The sequence below is a fragment of the Physeter macrocephalus genome, chromosome 10 (genome assembly GCF_002837175.3).
Source record: "Physeter macrocephalus isolate SW-GA chromosome 10, ASM283717v5, whole genome shotgun sequence".
Lineage (NCBI taxonomy): Eukaryota > Metazoa > Chordata > Mammalia > Artiodactyla > Physeteridae > Physeter > Physeter macrocephalus.
This window is the reverse complement of record NC_041223.1, coordinates 52,411,221-52,434,364: the sequence shown is the minus strand read 5'-3', so window position 1 is coordinate 52,434,364 and position 23,144 is coordinate 52,411,221. Positions and strand designations below refer to the sequence as shown.

Genomic DNA, 23,144 nt, shown 5'->3' with positions numbered 1-23,144 from the left:
TGTTTGTTCTTTAATTCTTCTAGGTCTTTGTTAAACATTTCTTGCGTCTTCTTGATCTTTGCCTCCATTCTTTTTCCAAGGTCCTGGATCATCTTCACTATCATTTTTCTGGAAGGTTGCCTATCTCCACTTCATTTAGTTGTTTTTCTGGGGTTTTATCTTGTTCCTTCATCCATCACAGTTAAATTTTTGATTAACATATTGAAGTTAAAAATTTTAAAGTATATTAATACCCAACCTTTGTAAAGTAATTCATGGTTTACAAAGTGTTTTTACATCCTTACTTCATTTAATTCTATTAAATAGTTATTATTATTTCCATCATGTATATGAGGAATATAAAGGCATCAGAATTTCTTAGGTATCAGGTAAAACTCATTACCCTTAACTTAAAAAATGTAAATTTTAGGGCTTCCCTGGTGGTGTAGTGGTTGAGAGACCGCCTGGCAATGCAGGGGACACGGGTTCGTGCTCCGGTCTGGGAAGATCCCACATGCCGCGGAGTGGCTAGGCCCGTGAGCCATGGCCACTGAGCCTGTGCATCCGAAGCCTGTGCTCTGCAATGGGAGCGGCCACAACAGTGAGAGGCCCGCGTACCCCAAAAAAAAAAAAAAAAAAAAAATGTAAATTTTAAAAGATTCAGAGAAATGATTGGCATGTTTCTGTGACATGAGGACCATTGGAAAGACTGTTTAAGAAGATTAGGAAAAGATAAAAATATGGTTGTGCAAAGCAGATCCTGAGAAGATTTATGGCAAGCAGGGCCAAATTACCCATTAGGCACAATAGGTATGGTGCTGAGGGTCCATGATAGTTTTAGGGGCCCATGAAAATATTTTAATTTAAATTCTTTTAAAATTTGAAGAAGAAATGAATATGTCAGTAATGAATCTAGCCTGTATCTGTCTGCATCTGTACTATATTTGTCTTATACCAACACAGTTATAAAATATAGTTTATGTATATATGTATATTTATATATTTTTTTTTAAGTAAATTTATTTTTTAATTGAGGAAGGGGCTTCTGAAGGTTAAAGGGCCCATGAAAGTCATAATGCCACCCTGATAGTGAGGTCCTAACAGAAACCTGTCTGGTTGCTCTGGGCATTCTCCATTGAGTTCAGATTTTAGAAGATTGATACATGGTTGGGAAGGAGGAAACAAAAGCAACTATCTATCAGGATGAATCAAATCTTGTAAAAGAAATGTAAGGCAACAAAAAGGATTTTTCAAATTATATATTAATGCTATTTAAGGGAGATCAAGAGGGAGACAGACCCCTTGCTTATAAAATGTTTCTTGCTAACGAAGAGAAGAAAGTAGATGTGATGGCTCTGTTTGTCATCTCCTGCCTTATCCAGAGTTGGTTTGATATTCATTCATTCACTTACTCATTCATCCCAGTTGTCTTAAAGAGCCTATTCCATACTACAGAACCCTATCTGTCCCACAGTCAGATGGATCATGTCTGGACATCTGATCTATGAGTAGCCAGTCCACAAGCTTGTCAACAACCTTGGACTTGTATGGTGTGGCCTGGGGGTTGAGCCAATCATATACTTTTTCTCGTGTATTTGAACTAAAAGATGCAGAGGGAAGTGCCCACTTAGTAATGAGACAGGAACAAAGCGACATAGGAAGTAGCTGAATCACATTAGGGGGAGGAGTACTACGGTGCTCCCTAGACAGCTGCAGAGCTACCTGTAATTTCATGCCAATCTCCAGTTCCTGTTCCCAGGAAGTGCTTTCAGTGCTGTTCCATCCTGAGGTCTCAAGTATAAACCCCTTATGTTTAGCTGAATCTCCTGTGCCTGTTTCTTGCAAAGAGTCTTGATGAGAAAGGAACTATTCAATTCATGTTTTGCTCTTATCTTCTGTGTCAAGAAGGATTTCCCTATGATCTAGAAAAGATAGAATAAATAAGAGTACTGTGAGGAAATCTCATCTTCCTTAATATAAAATCTGTTACCTCTAATGGAAGGAGGTTTACCTGATGAACCAAAGCCTAAGAAAAGCAAAGAGATGAGGTATCTACTAGGATGCTTTTGGCTGCAGGTAACAGAAAACCCAACTTAAAAGGGCTTAAACTTGAAAGTGGGATATATTATGCTATATAAGATGGTGTCATTACCCTTGCTCAAACCCCCCTGCTTCTTCTCTAACATTATCTCCTATACTTTCAGATTCACTCAATGCTCCCTACTTTTTCCAATCCTATTTTCTTCATAGATTAGGGAACCGTAGTTAATAGTGGGTGTTATACCAAATGCTTCTTTCTCAGCACGGCGCTGAAGAAAATATGCACAGAGACAACAGAACAAGACTGAAAAACAAATTGGTTGCTTTTATTTGCTCACAAATTTCAGTGTAGCGTTCTAGTATGTTAGAGTTGACCCTCTTCCCTTGAGCAAAGTTGGCCTAAATGTCCTAGAATGAAAAATGTTAATAATCTTGCTGTTTTGTTTCCCCTGAAGTACCAAACTTGAACCTTGGAGCTTACCACTGCATGCAAGAAAAGACCAATATTTGCATATACCCCTTTTGGAGAAGAGCCAGGGAAAGCGAGAATCTAAGGGCAAGAATGTGTCCCCTAAGGGCAGAGTGATCACTGAGCAGAGCCTAGATTTCCTAGTTTCAGTATCCTGGACTATCTTTCACTGGTCTTAGAGAAGTTCCTGTAGCACATCAAAACTGGATTAATTGCAAGTCCAGATCTCTACTTGTCCCCCTTTTCTAAAAAATCAAAAGGGTACAATGATACCCCAGAATATTGCTGTACCAGCACTCTGACCCCCAACAGCTGTACAATTTAGAACAAACAAGCCAAGCCTTTGCACTTTCTGCATGGAATAACCTCCCCCACATGTCCATCAGGATAACTCTCTTACTTCTTCAGATCTTTGCTCAGTTACTTCCTTAACAAGGCCTATACCCTGTTTAAAATTGCAATTTGCCATTGACCCCCCACTCTTCTAATGCCCCTTACCCTCCTTTTTTTCATAACATATATTGCCTTCTGACATATATTTACTTATTTATTGTGTTTATTGCTTATTATCATTATTTCTCTAAAGGAATGTAAACTTGAAGGCAGGAATCTTTGTTTTGCTAATTGACGTATCTGAAATGTCTAGAACAGTGCTTGAGAATGAATTAATGAACAATAACAATGAGTGAACGGATGAATGAATAAATCTTAGTACCAAATGATAACTACTGAAGTAGTCCCCCAACTAAGTCCCACTTCCCTTATATATAACAACCTGCATTTTTTCCTGTCAACATTCTAAAATTATCTTCACATTTTTTGTCTAATTTAATAGGTGAAAAATGGGATCTCATTGTTTTAATGTATATTTCTTTAAGTAATATTATGGTTGGTTTTTTTTTCATATCTATTTGCTTACTGTTAATATCCATCTTTTATGAACTGTTTGATTTAGTGCCCATTTATTTATTAGAAAGCTTTTATTTTATCTATTAGTATATTCTGTAATAATATTACCTACTGTTTACTGAGTGCTTTCTGTGTTCCTAACTACTGTACCATGCTATGTATCATTCCATCTACAGCTAAAATTCTGTATAGCTATACGTAAATAATATGGACTTAACCTAGCATACGTAACATATATAGGTAACAGTCATAATTAACATTTCTTGAAGATTTACTGTATGTATTGTAACGATTTTGCAGAGTAGTTGTTATTACTGCCTTTATTGGATTGATGAGGGAATTAAGGGTCAGAGAGGTTAAGTGACTTTTCCAAGATCATACAGCTGGTAACTACGTTTGAATCCATCATCAGTGCTCTTATTCACTAGTAGTAAAAGCTATGTTATGTGTCCTCTTTGCTATATGTCTTCTATTATGTGTTTAAATATACAGACCTAGAACTGGGTGGGCTTTTAGTAGATGTTTTAATGATGGAACCTAAAAATTATCCTTAAGCCTATTAAGCCTAGTATGATACATTGCTGATTTACTAGCAAAGAATTTTTTAGGCACTTTAATCTTAACAACAGTATGTCTGCAATCACCACTTCACTTTTCAAATTGAATCCTATTAGTGGTCTTGATTTTTAACTAGTTATTATTGGCCATTAGGTGGTGTTAATTAATATAATATTTATTTTACTAGGGGGATGAATGGGAATTGTTGCTGCTTAAAAACAAGAATATAGTCTTTTCTCTTGAATTTAGGGCATTTTTAAGATTATGTTTTCGTAGCATTCGGGTTACATTTGCAGAAGGTATTCCTTATTAGCTTGGTCATCTTTACTAAGTGTAGCATTTCAGTTTTACGTGTGATAGATGCAGTATTCTTATTTTGTTTGAGAAATTTGTAGATAGGATGTTTTTATGTGTTTTAATTACTGAAAAAAAAGAATTAAGTTTTCTTTAAGGTCTTCATTATATTCTCTTTGAATGTTAACGTTTCTTATTAAACCATTTGTGATTCTGAAGATATCAGAATACTGAAGGAGAACGAATTTTTTTAAAATGTTATTTTTTCATGTCTCTTTTTAGGGACACTGGATAGATGTTTTACTAATATGCCCCCCCCCCAAGAAAAAAAGAATTCTGATGAGCAGAATATCATTCAAAATTCTCCTCTGTAAGCTATCAATATCATTTAAAAAATAGTTTTGACCATTTTTATAAAACAGGAAAGCTATTAAAAACTGCTAATAAAAATAGATGCTTATTTCTGTGCTAATACTAATTACTAATAATGCATGCTTATGTTTGTCACTCATTACATGGCAGTGTACCAATCAGTGGATGACTGAGACTCAAGCACTTACACATGTAAATTAACAGTTAGATTTTTTTTTTTCCTTTTTTTACTTAAGTGAGTCGTAATGGAAAGCAACTCTAGGTCATAAAAAATCTTCTCTCTTTAATGCTAATGAAATGTCTCCACTCTCTGTATTAGCAGACTACCCTTAGTGGTAATCTGTAGCCTTCTCTTTTGTTCCTGGTGGTAATGAAATGCTGGGTGCTGAAAAAGCTCGCTCTTCAAGAATGTGTGGCCAATTGTCTTCTGTTCACTTATACTGTAAAATTGCTGTTCCCCAGCAAAGCTGAACAAGTGCAGGGACAAGATCAAAAAAGTATACATTGGCACCCGGCTACACCAAGTGACTCCTGCTTTATTAATTAGCCATAGCTTCTCCAAGTTAATTTACTTTGCTAGAGCAAAAACATTCTGTAATACAAAAACAACAAATTATAATTCAACCGCAAGTCCTTATTGTTTGCGTTCTTCAACTTTCAGTTTAAACCTTTGTACAGTGTTATAAGCTAAACGTCCCTTCACTTTTCTGAACCTTAGGGCACAAAAGCTATTTTTATTTTTTTCAAGAACCTCAGTGAGATAGTCAAATGATCATTTTTATTCTCTAAAATTGGGTGATTTCAATTGATATCATTCTTTTTAAAAGTCAGTGTATTGGGAATCCAGTTTAAAAGTGCAGTTGCTTCTAAAATTTGCAAGCTTGTTCTGTCCTCTCATCAGAAATGCCACTGGTGTTTAAGCATTTGAAAAGGGCCTTCTCTGTGAGTGTTTTGGCGGAAGCAAAATTTGACAGTGATCCTAAGCTCCAAATTAAATAATATCAGTACCACTTTCCTTTTCATTTTAATCACCACTTTGTAAGTTCCTGAAGTCTTTTTAATTTAAGGAATCTTCAGTAGTTTTTTAGTTAATGTTTTAAAGTTATAGCCTGAAACAGCAAAAAAAAAAAAAAGACCTGCACATTCCCATATCCTGGTTTGGTTTGGTTTGGTTTTGTTCAGGTGGAAAGGAAATATTAAACTTTTGAGTAAGATATCAGCTGAAAGAGAAAAGTGATTTAGACCTCTTTCACCCAGGTTGTTGTTGTTCATAGTGTTATAACCATTTAGTTGGCAACTTTTAGTATTATGATCTAATTTGAAAGAATTCCACTAGTTTCTGTGTACTTTAACATGGTTTAAAAATAACAATGTGATATATATTGTGTGATATATTTTGTGAATATAAAATAAGTTTTATTGAGATTATCTAAAATGTGCTATTAAAGGAAGATCAAAGCATTTTTACATTGGGAGTATCTAAAACCCATGTTATTATATTCTTAGGGGAAGGTGCAATGATTAACATCAGTCTTCACTATATATTTATTTTTTGAAGTCAACTTCCTTCCCTCCCTAATTTCTCTATTTCTTGGGGTTTTTTTTTTTTCAGGAGCTCTTTTTTTTTATTTTTATTTTTTTTTTCACATCTCTATTGGAGTATAAATGCTTTACAATGTTGTATTAGTTTCTGCTGTACAACAAAGTGAATCAGCTATGTGCATACATATATCCCCATATCCCCTCCGTCTTGAGCCTCTCTATTTTTGGGGATTTAAAAAAAGTTACCATTAAGCTTACTTGCTAATTGTGGATTTTAAAAAATAATTTTAGAAAAGATCAGTGGTTATATGTATCTCTGTAACTTAGATGAAATAGTTTTATCTGCATTATGCATTTCTGGTTTTGTCAGAAGCTTTTTTTTTTAAAGCACTGTGTTAACCATTCTTGTAAGGTTTTTTTTTTTGGTAGAAGGAATATTTGTGTTTGGGAAGGTTAGCAGAGGCTGGCTGTGCTGGAAGTGACTGCAGTGCCTTTTGATTATTCATGGACAGTAATAGAAGGCACTTAAAAAGAACAATGAAATTGCTTATTTTTGTGATGGGCCATCTGTTGAATTGTTTTGTGCAACAATTGCACAATAGTATCTATGTCATATCATTCTATTTTCAACAGCAGCTGATTATGTCTCACTGGCTACTTGTCCTTATTTCTAAAGTCCCATGACCATTTAAAGTCACCTTTTCAGGGACCTTTGCCAGGAAGGTATTAAAAATCTCAAATAGCCTGTGTATTTTTTTTTTTTTTTCTTTTTTTCTCTCTCATCTTTATTCGGGGAGGGAGGCTGTGATGGGAGTAGGAGGGGGGAGTTGGTCATGTTAGTTCTAATTAGTTAGACTTCCTAGACGTTTAGGACAATTATCTGTGCTTTCCACCTGTAGTTCTATAAAATAAGTTAACATAGAATCATTTGATAATTTGCATAGAAATGATAGGCTTGCAAAAAGGAGAGTCAAGTTTAAAGACAGCAGGCTTTCATGCTTTTAATATCTACTCTTTTCTTCATGATAATTAGAATTTTTCTCTTGGAATTCACTTCTATCTTTAAAAAAAAAAAGGATGAGCCATTAGCAAATTTGTTAGAGCAGAAGTGAAATTAAAATAAAACAAATGTATTGCTGTCCATAGGTCACTGACATTGCTGATGCCATGATTCTGAAACAGCTTTTTGAAAATCTGTTCAAAAACGGGGTCGTCGTTGTGGCAACATCCAACAGGCCACCGGAAGGTAAAAACAAACAGTGTGCTGTAGCGTCTTATCCAATTAGGTAGAAACGAACAAGCTTTTAAAAATTCACAATTTTGGACTCATTTTATTGTTAATAAATCTGATTACTTTGCTTTATCCTAAGTTTTATAACTAACTTAATCTGAAAAATCAGTCGGTATTTGTATAATATTTGAAAAATGTTTCTATCCTTAGCAAGCTAAATCCACGTGATCTCCCGTGTTTGATGCACTTGCAGTTTTTCCCTGAGCATTAGATGTGCCACGTGTGCATATCAAAAAAATACAGCCCTCTCTAACTGCATTTTATGGGCCGTAAAAGAAACTCAATGAAATGAAAGAAAAAGTTCCTAATTGAATCTTGGAAAAAGACTTAAAGCTTTCCTGCATAAATGGTTTCTGATACTTTATCATTTCTGAAAAAGCACTTATGGCTTATTAGGACATTATTTAAGAATTAAAATACAGGAATATATAGATTAAAACAACAAGTTTAAATTTTGTGTCTTTCAGCCCATCATGTGGTCAGTTGAAGGTTGAAGGAACCAAAAATAATATTTTATGCATTCTTAATATTAACATCTGACTGGAATGCTATTCTGCCAGATACCTGCATGGCTAAGTTCTTACCTCTTTCGGGTCTTTGCTCAAAGGTTACTTTGCCAATGAAGCCTAGACTCATCTCCCATTTAAATCTACAACCCATGCTCTTTTTTCCTGGCACCACTTCTTTTTACCTGCTCTATTTTTTTCACATAGCACTTATGGAGCCACCATGTAGTTTACTTATTTACTATATATATAGTTTATTATCTGTCCTCTGCCAGGATGCAAAAGCTTCAGGAGGGCAGCCACTTTTATCTCTTCTGTTCACAGATATACATATTTTAAGCACCTGAAACAGTGCCTTGCACATCGATGGATCTCAATAAATAGTCTTAGAATGAATGTTGAATAAATGTGTGTTCTTAAAGGATCTTTCTGGCTGCAGTACTGAGAATAGATTGTGGGGATGAGGTTTCAAGGTTGGAAGTAGGGAGACCATTTAGGAGATGACTGTAACAATCCCGAGGGGACATGATGGAGCAGTGCAGGTGGTAGGAGTGGTCAGATTTTGTAGACAGAGTCAAAAGGATTTACTGATGGAATGAATATGCGGTATGGAGAAAAAAAAAGATCAAGAGTGACTCAAAGATTTTGGCCTGAGCAATTGAAAGGATAAAATTGCTGTTTACTGAGATGGGGAAGACTATAGGAAAAGCTAATTTGGGTAGGGAAGTAGGGTTTCTACGATTATGAGGCTGATGCATTTAAGAGTTCGGATTTCAAAGGAAAGGTTTGGACTGGAGATATAAATTTAGGAGTCATCAGTCCTAAAGGAAGCTGGTAAGAGCAGCCAGTGAGTAGGAGGAGAGCCAAGAGAATGTCAAGCAAGGAAAAGGAAAGTGGTACAAAAACAATGGATGATCACCTTTGGTAAATGCTGCCAGGAGGTGAAAAATGAGGTTGAGAATTGACCACTGGAATTGGTAACATGGAGTTTATAACTGAACCTGAAAAGAGCAATGTAATAGTGTGAGTATTTTTTTAAATTAAGTCATGTCACATTAATGACTTATAATGAATTTGTAATCTACTAATATGCCCAGATATTACTGTGTGAGCTGTTGTCAAACTAGGTCTCTCTCTTTCTATATTTTTGTAGTTGATCTCTTTTTTCTTCCTATTACATTTCAGCTTATTAGTTTGTCTGCATTGTTCCATATTATTGATTTATGTTGATATTTTTGAAGTATGATTCTAATAAATTTTTTTTAACTACCCCTACTAGTTATGACATTTATAAACTTAGTAATCATGCTTTTGTGTCTTCAGCCATTCATTAAATAAAATGTGTAAATAGGGTAGGGCCAAGTTTAGACTCCTGTAGTATATATACCATTAGAGGCCTTATTTTAGGGAGACATTAATTAGTTAATCAATACCTTAAGACCTAGTTATTCAAACAATTACAGTTATACCTAATCTGTTACACTATAAGAGAATTATGAATGATTTTGTCAGATGCATTTATTAAAATCCTTATAATGTTATATATAGCATTCTTGTGATTTATTAGTGTAACAACTCTATGAGACAAGGCAGTGAGTTTTTCATATTAGATCATCGATGGGGATGTGAGGCTTGACTCTCCTTCAGTTGACTGTTGACTTAACAGTATCTTCAGTATTACCTTTAGACATTCAGTGATAAGCTATGTTCATAAAGAGCAAAATGCTAGAACAAGCTTGGAACCACCCCCCACCCCAACAAATACTGCTGAAAAGAAAATTGCAGTCAGCTGCTCAAGCTACTGCAGTGTGGTCCACTGAGGAAGGGCAACCACAGGAGAGGTTAGGAACATTCTGGAGCTCATAGCTTTGTAGGACTAAGCAAAGTTACAGACCCACCGAGGTAGCATACAGAAATCCGAGATGGAGCCATCCTTCTGGAGAAGACTGAAAGTCTAAGATGCAGAATTTCAAAAATTGGGCATTAGCCACAAATTCAAAGAAAGCCTTTTCTAAATATGAACCTAGACAGGATGCTTAACATACACCAGGTTTTTTAGCCATGGCAGACAATCATCATAAGTAGCTTAATATTTTAATATAAAGAAGATGGTATGTATATATACCATCTCCTCAGGGTGTGTGTGTGTGTGTGTGTGTGTGTGTATAATTTCATGACTGAAGAAACAAGGCTCAGAGGGATTAAGTATGAATCTCAGGAAAAGGAAAAAGTAGGACAAAGAATGGGTCAGTTGTTGCCAAGGGCTGGTGTGGGGAGGTGTTTGACTACGAAGGGCCAGCACCAGAGAATTTTAGGGGTTTTGGGACTGTTTTGTGTCCCAATGGTACTGGTGGTTACATGTGTTAAACTCATAGAACTGGACAACAAAAAAGTTAATTTTCCTGTATATAGATTAAAAAATCACATGGATAGTGAGTGATAGAACAGGGTCTAGAAAGTAGGTTTTGTGACTCTTTTGACACATTGTCCTCTATCTTTTCTCCTTGTTGGTCATCACTAATCTTTGTCTACTCTGTCCCAGATACAGTGTGTCCTCTTTTCCAGCCATCAGAATGCATTCAACTTTTTCTTTAGGTTACAGCTTTTAATCCACAGCCCCCAGATAGTTATTATTATTTTAAAAATAGCATCTACTTATTCTAAGAGTGTTATGAGAGGTGGGAGAAGAACCTTCCTGGCAGAGGGTTGAGGCAAAGCCCAATGGTTGGAGAGAGAATGACCCATTTGAGGAACTGAAAGGTAGCCAGTGTGGCTAGAGTGCAGTGAAGTAGGGGAAGTAGGATACAGTGAGGTACAAGATGAATCTGGAGAAGTGAGAGCTAGGACCTTATAAAGCAGTAGTAAGGATTTTGGATTTTATTCTAAGAGAAATGGGGAGCCACGGTAGTGCTTTAAGCAGGGACTGATAAGATTGGATATGGAATATCACTCGTTATCGTATGGAGAATGGGTTACAGGATGGGATGCAGTGATATGGTGGATTCAGGGAGACACACTAGGAAGCTATTGCAGTGTACTGGGCAAGAAATGATAATAATTGGTATAAGGCAGTGATTCTCAACTGGGGGGCTGTTTTGAAAACCAAGGGATATTTGGCAATGTTCGAGACATCTTTGGTTATCACTAGACAGGATGGGGGGTTTGGTGCTGCTACTGGCATCTAGTAGGTAGAAGCCAAGAATTCTGCCAAAACATCCTATAGTGTATAGGGATACTCCCCACAACAAAGAACTATCTAGCCCAAAATATTAATAGTTCTGAGGTTGAGAAAACCTGATATAGTATATAGAGAGGATAGATTTGAAAGATAGTTAAGAAGTAAAATGGATAGCACCTTGTTATAGGTTGGATACTGAGGAAAAGGGAAAGGACACTTTCTAAATTTCTGACCTGTACAACTGGGTGGGTAGTGGTGCCTTCATTCAATAAAGACAGAATAATCTGGAGGTTAGAAGTCCAGAAGATGTTGCCCAGTGGACAAGAACACTGTATTTTCTTCCCCTCTGTTAACTCTTTAGCTGCTGCGTTAATTTTCTTCCACATTATTCATCTCATTCCTTCCATTTCTTGTTATAATGCATCAATTTCCTGGACAAGAATAGGGGTTATTGTTGGTGGAGATTACAATCAAACACTCATCTTTTCTCAGTAAATAACTTAATTGTCAATTTATAGACAAATAAATTATTAACTTTAATAGAAAATTATCAGAAACATTTAATAAATAATTAATAATTTTAATAGAAAACCATTGATAACCAAGTAAAAGCAACACCAGAATTTAGGAACTTAGCAGAGAAAATAGCTATGGAGGAGAGTGGTCTGGGAAAGTCCGGTAGAAGAAAGAAAGGGAAGCAACACTTGAGGGGGTGAAGGGAATAAGGTACCAAAGAGTGACTGCCTTTATGTCACTGTTTTTTTCTAGTCCTCACTTCTAAGTCCTGCCTTGCTTGGGTCCGAGGCCTCATCTTGTACACCATGTAGTTGTTAAAATCTCAAACCAGTGTCAGTTCATGATTACAACTTTAGCTTTTAGCTTCCTGTTTGTTTACTGATCTGCAGAGATTTTCCTACTTTCTGGCAAGCTCAAAATATGTTTAGTATATTTTAAACATTTGTAACACAACACTTGTAGTGCTATTTTATATTTTCTAGGGTAATCTGGTTAAGGTTCTTAAACTTGAAGCAAAGAGGATCCATAGGAGTAGGGAAATTGCTGGGAAATTTTTAGATAAACTATATCTAGAGATAGTTTATATTCAATTTTGTATTTTTATAAAATCTCAAGTAAATGATTTATTTAGCATTTTTGTCATTTAGGTAAATACTTTTATATGGCTCATGTACAAATAGACATATTTTTACTTTTCAAAGATTATACTGTCAGGTCATTAGAAGAGCCAGAAACAAAAATCCACAATTAAAATATCATATATATGCTACTCACCTTTTTTTTTTTCTTTTTTTCGGTACGCGGGCCTCTCACTGTTGTGGCCTCTCCCGTTGCGGAGCACAGGCTCCGGACGCGCAGGCTCAGCGGCCATGGCTCACGGGCCTAGCCGCTCTGCGGCATGTGGGATCTTCCCGGACCGGGGCACGAACCCGTGTCCTCTGCGTCGGCAGGTGGACTCTCAACCACTGAGCCACCAGGGAAGCCCTGCTACTCACTTTTTAGGTTCTGAAAAAGAAATTGTTAATTTCATGATATTCTAGTAGGGAAAAGCAATATTATAGATTTAAGTGCATGGAGACCCTAAGAACAGATTAATAATAGACTGGTAGATTAAGTTAATTAAATTGAAATTAATAATTAAACTTAAGGACTTATTCAATCAAAAATAAGAATATATTTTTATGGGGAAAAAGAATATGTAACTTGAAATGACTGTGCTTCTTTGACAGTAAAACACAAAGTGCTAAAGGAAAAAAGTCCCCTATTGACTGAAGAGTGCATTGTGGACTTTCTAGTTTTTAATTTGCTATTTATTATAATGAAAATGCTATAGATAGCATTAGAATATCCAAGAATAAGCCTGCCTTAGATTATTAGGCAACGACACTGTGTGATTCTAACTCAAGCCAATGTATCTATAGTAAATAAAAGACTGGATATCACTAGAAAGTTGGTGCATGCACACACACACATACTAATTTATCATATTAATATTTTTAGGGAGAAAAAAAATCTGTTGATGTTTACCATAAAAGCTTGAAAGAGCATTTGGCAAAATCCAACATCTTGATACAATCACTCCATAACATGTAAATAGATGGAAAGTTTCTTAATATGAAACCAAATATATGTATATCAGTTCAGAAGTCAGAAGTATGTTTATTGGGGACACTGTGGTATATCTACTGCAAGAATGAACAAGGCAAGGATGTCAATGATCACTTTTTAACAATGAACTACATTACAGACAGTATAAGAACAACTAGGTGGATAGGGAAGGGAATCACCACATATCTTGATTAGAGGGGTTCTCCAAGATTAGTCATACCACTCCTTTTTCAAGGTTATGTGAATAGAAAATACCCTAATATGGGAACGATAAGTAGGAAAGAGAAGTAAGTAAGCATTAGAAGACTTCTGTTTTGTGTTCTTTAAAAATCAGGAAAACATAGACTCTGTGATATAGAAGATCTAAGCTGAGAGAAGACAAACAGATTAGTTGAAAACCTTTTTACTGAGAAATCAGATGAAATTAAAGAAAGCTACATGAAATAAAGGGGTTTAAATTAATTAAATTAAATCAATTAAAATCAGCATTTGAAGCACTGAAGTGTAGAATTAAAACTAGAAAATGAAATCAGTGATAAGGGAAGCAACTTAAGAAGCTCTGCCAATGTGTAGAAAGAGAATAAAGAATGAAATGATTTTTTAAAAAAATTAATTTATTTTATTTTTGGCTGCATTGGGTTTTCATTGCTCCTAGCGGGCTTTCTCTAGTTGTGATGAGCAGGGGCTACTCTTTGTTGCAGTGCACAGGCTTCTCATTGTGTGGCTTCTCTTGTTGTGGAGCACAGGCTCTAGGCGCGCGGGCTTCAGTAGTTGTGGCACGCGGGCTCAGTAGTTGTGGCTTGCGGGCTCTAAAGTGCAGGCTTAGTAGTTGTGGCGCACGGGCTTAGTTGCTCCACGCCATGTGGGATCTTTCCGGACCAGGGCTCAAACCCATGTCCCCTGCATTGTCAGGTGGATTCTTAACCACTGCACCATCAGAGAAGCCCAAGAATGAAATGATTTTAAAAAGATTAAATAAGTCCTCTGGAGGAAAGAGGTCTTAAAATGTGAACTTATTAAAAAGAAGTGGTTGAAATAAGAGAATTGATCATAACAGTGAATTGAGTATAAGTGAATATTTGTAGTTACTGCTTGCTTATATATTTGTAAATTTTGTTCCCCTTGGAGAGAGGGTTTACAGATCCTGAGTGACAGTGTCATTATTTGTGGCACTGATAACTAGGGTAATATACAGTCAAGTATTTTAGAATTTAAGATACACCTTCTACTTTTCAAATTACTAGGAAAGACAAGGGATCAAAGTAAAAATATTTCTTAGAGCAAAAGCTAGAAAGCAGAAGAAACAGCAAAAAAATAATAAATAAATAAATAAAAAGCATGAAACAAGATCAGGCATTCCTTGTCAATGACAGGAAATATAAATGGGTTACATTCCTCTATTAAAAACTAAAACTTCTTCTGATGTGGCTGAGTAGGCTCCTAGTCAGATGACCTTCTTGCAGACAACAATAATACATTCTGAACAAAATATGTAACACAACTATCTGAAGATCCTAGAGAGTCAAAAAATGTCAGAAAGATTATGGAGGGGAGACAAAACTTGGAAGAGGGTCCAAAATGGAGAGAATTTCCTGTTTTCTTAATTTTTTTTCTTTCTTTTTAAAAAATAGCTATCAGCTTTAGGACAGGTAAAGTTAGTGCTGCATTGGATGACTAAAATTCTGATAGAAAACCCACAGTCTTTCTGGCCAGAAGAACCAGATGGCAGAGTTTAGAGCAAGCATTACTGCTGGAAAATGAAAAACGAATCCCACTGAGAACTAGATTGGTATAGCCCCAAATTCTCAAGTTCTGTGTATAAATTCTGCCCAAATCTCTGACTGGCCTCTGAACCATACATTTGCAGAGCAAACCACAAGCTTCCTAATGATAGGGTACTGAACTGAGATTCAAGTTTATAGTTTGAGTCCAACCAAGGTAATTTCCTGCTAAAACAAAAATATCAACACTCTTCAGAAACAAAATCCATAAGGTCCAGGATACCATCTCAAAGTGATGAATGAGGAAATATTGACCTATTCTCAAGAGAAAAGAAACATCAACAGATAGCAACCCCAATATGACCCAGCTATAGGAATTAGCAGACAGAGGCTTTAAAACAAGAACTATAACTATAACTTTGGGGGAAATGAGGTAAAGAAAATATGTTCATAATGAATGAAAGGATAAGGAATATCAGCAGAGAAATAGAAACCATAAAAAATGTACCAAATTTAAATTCTAGAACTAAAAAAGACAGTATCTTAAATAAAAAAATTAACCTAAAGAGCTTAATAGCAGAATGGAGATAACAGAGCAAAGAGCCAGAGAACTCGAAATTATCCAAGGTGAAGGATAGAAAATGACAGAAGTAAAGAAACAGAGACTTAAGAATTTGTAGAGCTATAACAAGCTTTCTAACATATTTCTGATTGGAATCCCAGAAGGCAAGGAGAGATAATGGGCAGAAAATCTTTTGAAGAAATAATGACTGAAAATTTCCCATTCTGGGGTGAAGATATAAATTTACAGATTCAAGAAGCTCAGTTAAATGCAAGCAGAATAAATACAAGAAAACACTGCTTAGGCACATTGTAGTCAAACTGCTAAAAACCTAAGGTAAAGAGGAAATCTAGAAGGCAGCCAGAGAAAAATGACATTAAATACAGGGGAACAATGATTAGCTTTTGATGACTTCCATTAGAAACTATGGAGGGTCAGAGACAGTGGAACAACATCTTTAAAATGCTGGGGAAGAAATTGTCAACCTAGAATTTTATATCAAATAAAAATTTCCTTCAAGAATAAAGACAAAATAAAGACATTCTGATATGAAAGAAAACTAAACAAATTCATCAGCATAAGATATGCACTACAAGATATTCTAAAAGAAGTTCTCCAGGTAGAAAGGAAATATTAACAGACACTTGGATCCTCAAGAAGAAATGAAGAACATCAGAAATGGTAAATATTGGAGTAAATATCAGTAACTAGTTTTTCTTCTTAATTTCTTAAAAATAGAAATGATCATTTTATGAGAAATTATAACATTGTCTTGTGGGGTTTATAATGTGTGTAGATATGATCCATATGACACCTATAGCATAAAGGGAGGTGTTTAGATGGACTTATATGGATGGAAGATTTCTACATTTTTTTGTATGAAGTGGTATGATATTAATTCTAAGTAGAGTGTGAAAAGTTAACGATACAGGCATACCTTTAAGATACTATGGAGATATCCAGACCACTGCAATACAGTGAATATTGCAATAAAGTGAGTGACACAAATTTTTTGGTTTCCTAGTGCATTTAAACATTATGTTTACACTATACTGTAGTCTATAAAGTGTGCAATAGCATTATGTCTAAAAAAGCAACTTACACACCTTAAGTAAAAAATACTTTATTGCTAAAAAATGCAAACCATCATCTGAGTCTTCAATGAGTTGTAATCTTTTTGCAATAGTAATGTAAACAAACCCAGGTTTGGCTGCTTGCCATTCATAAGCCACTAATTTGAGAGGCAAGCGTCAGTAGAAAAGAAAGATGCTTTAATCAGAAAAGCTGGCAATCTGCGAAGAAGGTGGACTTGTGTCCAGAGACCAACTCCAAAGATTCTCCTCAACCATGACAGTTTTTAAAGGGAAAAATGGAGGCGAAGAATCTCAGTGAATCATCAAGGCAGGAGGTTTGGTTCTGCATCATTCTCCATTGAGTGCAGACTGGCTGACTCTTTCTTCAGATGTCATCTTGCCTGTGTGATCTGCCTGCAGGATTGCTAAGGAGGCTGTTGGGTGTAGAGAGCTAGTAATGTTTTAACTGCTTGATTCTTCATTCTTACTTTTTATCTAGGAAAATAATCAGGTTAGACAAGGTACGGTGTATATTCAAGAGAGCATAAGTTGGGAGTTAGTTTCAATTGCTTAATGATCTCATTCCTATAATTAGGTTCTTTTAAGGTTAGAGGGGAACAGAAATGGACAAAGAGGAAAGGGGCAAAAGAGCTGCTTTCAATAACATCAGAGATCACTGGTTGTAGATCACCAAAACAAATATAATAATAATGAAAAAGTTTGAAATATTGTGAGAATTACCAAAATATGACACAGAGACATGAAGTGAGCAAATGATGTTGGAAAAATGGTGCTGATAGACTTGCATGACACATGGTTACCACAAACCTTCAATTTGGAAAAATGCAGTATCAGCAAAGATCAATAAAGCAAAGCACAGTAAAATGAGGTATGCCTGTATATATTGTAACCCCTAGAATAACAGAAATAAAATAAAAGCCAGTTGACAAAAAGGAATTTTTAAATATATTCAAATAATTGAAAAAAGGCAAGAAAAGGTGAACAGAGGAAGAAAATGTAGAGGAGACAAAAAGAAAACAAATAATAAAATCATAGACCTAGGGACTTCCCTGGTGGTCCAGTGGGTAAGGCTCCATGCTCCCAGTGCAGGGGGACTGGGTTTGATCCCTGGTCAGGGAACTAGATCCTGCATGCATGCCGCAACTAAAGATCCCTCACGCGGCAACGAAGATCCTGCATGCCACAGCTAAGTCCTGGTGCAGCCTAAATAAATAAATAAATAAATATTTTAAAAAAATCATAGACCTAAATGTTAAATGAACTAAACATTCCAGTAAAAGGTAGAGGTTATCAGGATGGATTAAAAAATATCAAGAGATATACTTTAAATATAAATATAGATTGAAAGTAAATGGATGCAAAGAGATATATTCTACAAACAGTAATAATACGAAGCCTGGTGTGTGGGCTTATTAACGTCAGATTAAATTGACTGAGGCAGGCCCTGCCAGTCCCTTTGGTCCCACCAGAGGATGCTTGTGCTGGGCTCTGCCTCTCTGTCCTCAGTTCATGGCAGCAGGGGTCCTGCGCCCCTGACTCCCGGGCCTTGGTGCTGAAGTTTGTCCACTAGGGATTACAGTTGTGGGTAAATCAAGTATTGTGTGGTGGTTTGTGGAAACAGTTTTGAGCCTAAGATCAGTTCAACAACAGGGCATCTTTTGTCTAGCTCCAAAACAAGTGACATAAATTCCTAACCTGGGATACAGCTACACAAGAATGATTTTCTGCCTTACCACCGATGTTCATATATAATGATTTATGATGCCAAAAAGGAGAGGTATTTTCAGCATTAAGGAATGAATTAAAAGATCTTTGACAGCAAGTCCCATCTAATTTTGTAGTTGATGTGGCAGGAAATAAGTGCATATTATTGCAAAAGGTGAGTCATGGAGAGAGGTGCTAAGGATTGCACTGACTCAGCCATACAATTTTTGTAGAGCTCAGTGCAAAAACCACAGTGAACTTAAAGGACTCTAAAGAAGTTACTCAAAGAATTCCATTCACTCACCGCCCCCCACCCCCCACATTTGGTAGTAAGGGCTTCTGACTCCAAAGACAACCTTTAGAGTCAAAGTGAAAAAAAGCTGTTGTTGGCTGACCCTCAGCCTCCCACACTTGATAATGAAATAGTTGGTTCTGAAAGTTAACAGGGGACTTCGAATCTCTGCCACTACTTTTTGCCTGGCTGGTTTCGAGTCTTCTTTGTACACGGGATTCCCCAAAATAGGTCTGTTTTGTCATTGAAGACTCCAGTCATGATATTTCTGTTCATTGAATTCTGTTATAAAAAGAAACTCTGGTGTGAAAAACTACTTCATTGGTGTTTGACTTTACTGAAAATAAATATATAAGGTAGTATTTTTGCAGTGAAGGTTTTATGTAACATTTTATTAAGTTTCTCTTTCATGGTTCTTAAAAAAAAAGTCTGTGGAGCCTGTAATTTCCCTGGATCCCCATTATCACTTATAAAGGATTGCACCATTTAAAATGGCATAGGATATCTAAAATGGAGGCTGGCAATTATTATTTGAATCAAAAATGGATTCAATTTATAGGACTGTTCATGGGATTGATGGAGAGGATTTCATCTTCCTGCCATCTCTAAAGCAGTTTTCATTGAAAACATTAGCCAAGGATACACGTGGAAAATTAACATCAACAGCAATAAATGTGTAGATCACCCTAATTTTTCCTTCAGATTTTTAGATTTGTGTGTCACCATACACAGTATTGGTACTTGGCAATGAATAGGAATGAGCACATAATAACATGGATGAATTTCAGAAACATTAGGCTGAGTTAAAGAAGCCTTATACAAAAGAATATATACTCTGTAGTTTCATTTTTATGAAGTTTTATATAAGGTTTTATGGTTTGCTTTGGAGATTTTCATATATATCTTTAACTTATCACAGTCTACCTTCAAGTGATATTAGACTGCTTCAGGTATAGTCTAAGAACTTTCCACAGTATACACCCATTTCTCTCCTCCTAGTCTTTATGCTATTGTTTTCATACATTTTATTTCCACATATGTTATAAATCCCACAATATATTATTATTTTTGCTTTAAATAATTATCTTTTAAAAGAATTTAGGTAATAATAATAATTTTTAAAAGGCTCATATTAACCCACAGTTACCATTTCTGGTGCTCTTTACTCATTTATATATTCCAGGGTTCCATCCAATATTATTTTTCTGCCTAAGGACTTCCTTTAAAGATTTCTTATAGTTCTGGTGTTCTGGTGATGAATTCTTTCAGCTTTTGTATGTCACAAAAAGTCTGTATTTGAAAAGATATTTTTGCTCAGGATAGAATTCTATGTGGACAGTTTTGTTTTTTCTCTTTTTGACCTTTAAAGATGTTGCTCTACCATGTTCTGGCTTGCGTTGTTTCCAATGAGAAGTTGCTATCGTTCTTATCCTTATTCCTCTGTATGTAATATATATTTTTGCCTCTGGCTGCTTTTAAGGGTTTTGTTTTGTTTTTTCCTCCTTTGATCACCAGTTATAAGCAGTTTGATTATAATATGCCTTGATGTAGTTTTATTCATGTTTCTTGTGCTTGGGCTTTAATGAGCAACTTAGATCTTTGGGTTTATAGTTTTCATCAAGTTTGGAAATAATTTGGCCATTATTTCTTCAAGTATTTTTTCTATCCCCTCCTCTTCTCCCCTTTGGGTACTGCAATTCCACATATATTGGGTTGCATAAAGTTGTCCCAGAGCTCACTTATTCTCTGCATTTTTTCTTAGTTTTTTTTCTCTCTGTGCTTCATTTTGGCTAGTTTCTATTGCTATGATTTAAAGTTCACTAACATTTTCTTCTGCAGTGTCTTATCTGCTATCATTCCCATCCAGCATATATTTTTTGTCTCACATATTGTAAGTTTGCATCTCAAAAAGTTCTTCTTGGGTCTTTTTATATTTCCCATGTCTTTATTTGATATGCTTGCTCTTCCAGCTGCTTGAACACATGGAATACAGCAATAACTGTTTTAATGTTCTTGTCTTCTAAATTTATCACCTATGTCATTCCTAGGTCTGTTTCTGTCGATTGATTTTTCTCCTTGTTCTGGGTCATATTTTCATGTTTCGCTGCATGCTTGGTAATTTTTTATTAGATGTTAGACAATATGAATTTTACTTTGTTGGGTATTGGATATTTTTATATCCCTATAAATATTCTTGAGCTTTATTTTATTTCTTACAAACAGTTTGATTCTTTTGGGTATTGCTTTTAAGTTTTGTATGGCAGGACTAGAGCACATTTAGTCTAGGACTAATTTTTCTCACTACTGAGATAAATCCATTTTCAGTATTCTGCTCAATGCCCTGTAAATTTAGAGGTTTTCCAGTCTGTCTGGTGGAGACAGGCACTCTTCCCAGCCATGTGTGAGCCCCAGTGATGGTTTCCTTGAGTACTTTCAGATGATTCTGCTCCTGGCTTCAGGTAATTTCCTCACACACATATGCTGATCAGTACTCAGCTGGGGACTTAACTGGGACCCTCAGCAGATCTTCAGAGCTTTTTCACTGGGCAGCTGTCTTTTCTCTGGTACGCTGCTCTGTGAACTCTAGCTGCTTTTTCCTCCCTGGACTCTCACCTATCTCCTCAGTTGGGGAGACTTCCAGGCTCTGTTTGGGTTCCCCCTCCTTGTGCAGAGTGCTATAAACTTCCCCAGACACTAAGTGCATTTGTTTCCTATTCTTAGGGATAACTGTCCCTTTTTTCTGGTGTCCAGTGTTCATATAAAGCTATGATGACCAGGTCTGGGATTATGGAAGGCCACTCTAAAAGTCTGTCCACGATAGTGGATTCAAGGAAGGCTTGTTAGAAAATGTGGGATTTGAGCAATAGATTGTATAGTATTAGAAAAGAAGGTAGAGGTAAAGTCGTGAGCTTGTGCTGACTCTTCTGCCTAGGATATGCTTCCTTCTTCTCTGCTTGGTGGCACCCCGCTTATTTTTCCAATGTGCTCTACTCCCATTGTTACCTGCAAAGCTGCCTTTGAACCTAGGTAAAATGAGTAGTTCGTGTTCTGTATATTATGTTTATACCTTGTATCCCTTTTTACCTTGTATTATGGTTATGATCTGGTTGTGTCTGTCAGCTGTGACAAGTCCAGCTGGTCACAACATGGTTCTGAAAAAGCCTACGAGTTTTAGCTTCATTAAAAACCTTCCTCAAAAATTCTAGATATGCCAATTACTGGCTGGGAATTCAGCAAATTATTTTAAAAACTTTGAGTATCAGTTTCTTTATCTGTAAAATGGAGGCAGAAATATTTACTATGCAGCGTTATTGTAATTTGTGTACAGTGTCTAGCAAATTGCCTGACTCTTAGTAGGTGTTCTCTAAATGCTAGTTCCTCCTTTTATTTATCTTTTGTCTTCAGCACTCATTTCAGTGCAGGCAAATAATAGGAATTCATGAATGTATGTTGAATTGAACAAAAAATTGTAATATACCATCAAATGGGAACATTTAATTAGCTGTATTATCTATGCATCTAGTAAAATACTTTTTGAACTCCAGTTAGATTTTTAAAAAGAAGGTAAGTAGCTCTTCCTGCTTACGTGGCCTAAAGGTGCCATTTTCTTTTAATCTATACTAAAATAAGAATCTCCTGGAAAAGTAAATCAGATTGGTTCCATAGAGCCATATAATTATTTTGTGTTAATTTATAGGAAAACTCCCTTTTTTTTTTTTTTTTTTTTTTTTTCGGTACGCAGGCCTCTCACTGTTGTGTCCTGTCCCCTTGCGGAGCAAAGGCTCCGGACACGCAGGCTCAGTGGCCATGGCTCACGGGCCCAGCCGCTCCGCAGCATGTGGCATCTTCCCGGACCGGGGCACGAACCCATGTCCCCTGCATCGGCAGGCGGACTCTCAACCACTGCGCCACCAGGGAAGCCCCAAGTCTCCATTATTACCAAAAAGTATGCAAAGCTTAAAATTTGTTTCCCCTTTCTATTTATTTATTCTTAACAATATGTGTATTTATGTCTGTGTATATGCGTATGAATATACATACACCATGGCACATATACATATATTTAAAAAACACTATTATAAGGCAACGACAGCTACCTGTTTATGATATATAATTACATTAACTACAGTCTATTAAGAATGGAGTTTTAATTTTTAGGTAGTTTCTTGGAAAGTGGCCTTAATGTTATTTACTTTAATGGAAATATATCAACTTGATATAAATACCTGCACAGTTCTGTCTGTTGATGTGTTTTCTTAAATGGCAAACTGTGTTACACAGTCTTCTATACTGAGAACTTTTATTATAGATGAGAAAAGGAAAATATAATTTGTTTCCCAGTAGAATCTGTATGTTCAAATATTAAATACTTTTAAATAGATCTTCTTTTTATGTTGAATTATTGATTTAGGATCATTCGTTATATCTTCCAAATTCTTTTCTTGCTTTTTATTATAGTTTAAAGCTAAGTTGATTGAATGCCTTTTTTTTTTTTTTTTTTTTTTTTTT

At 35.8% G+C, this 23,144-nt stretch overlaps 1 protein-coding gene across 4 annotated transcripts in view; it reads left to right on the top strand.

Annotated features, from left to right (window-relative positions):
• Nucleotides 1-23,144, top strand: part of AFG1L (AFG1 like ATPase) — a 229,431-nt gene that overhangs the window by 103,200 nt on the left and 103,087 nt on the right. For all 4 annotated transcript variants that reach the window (XM_055087584.1, XM_024115555.3, XM_024115554.3 and 1 more), the window contains exon 6: nt 7,310-7,409. In XM_055087584.1, the coding sequence (XP_054943559.1) occupies nt 7,310-7,409 (100 nt within the window). The remainder of the gene's footprint in view (nt 1-7,309; nt 7,410-23,144) is intronic.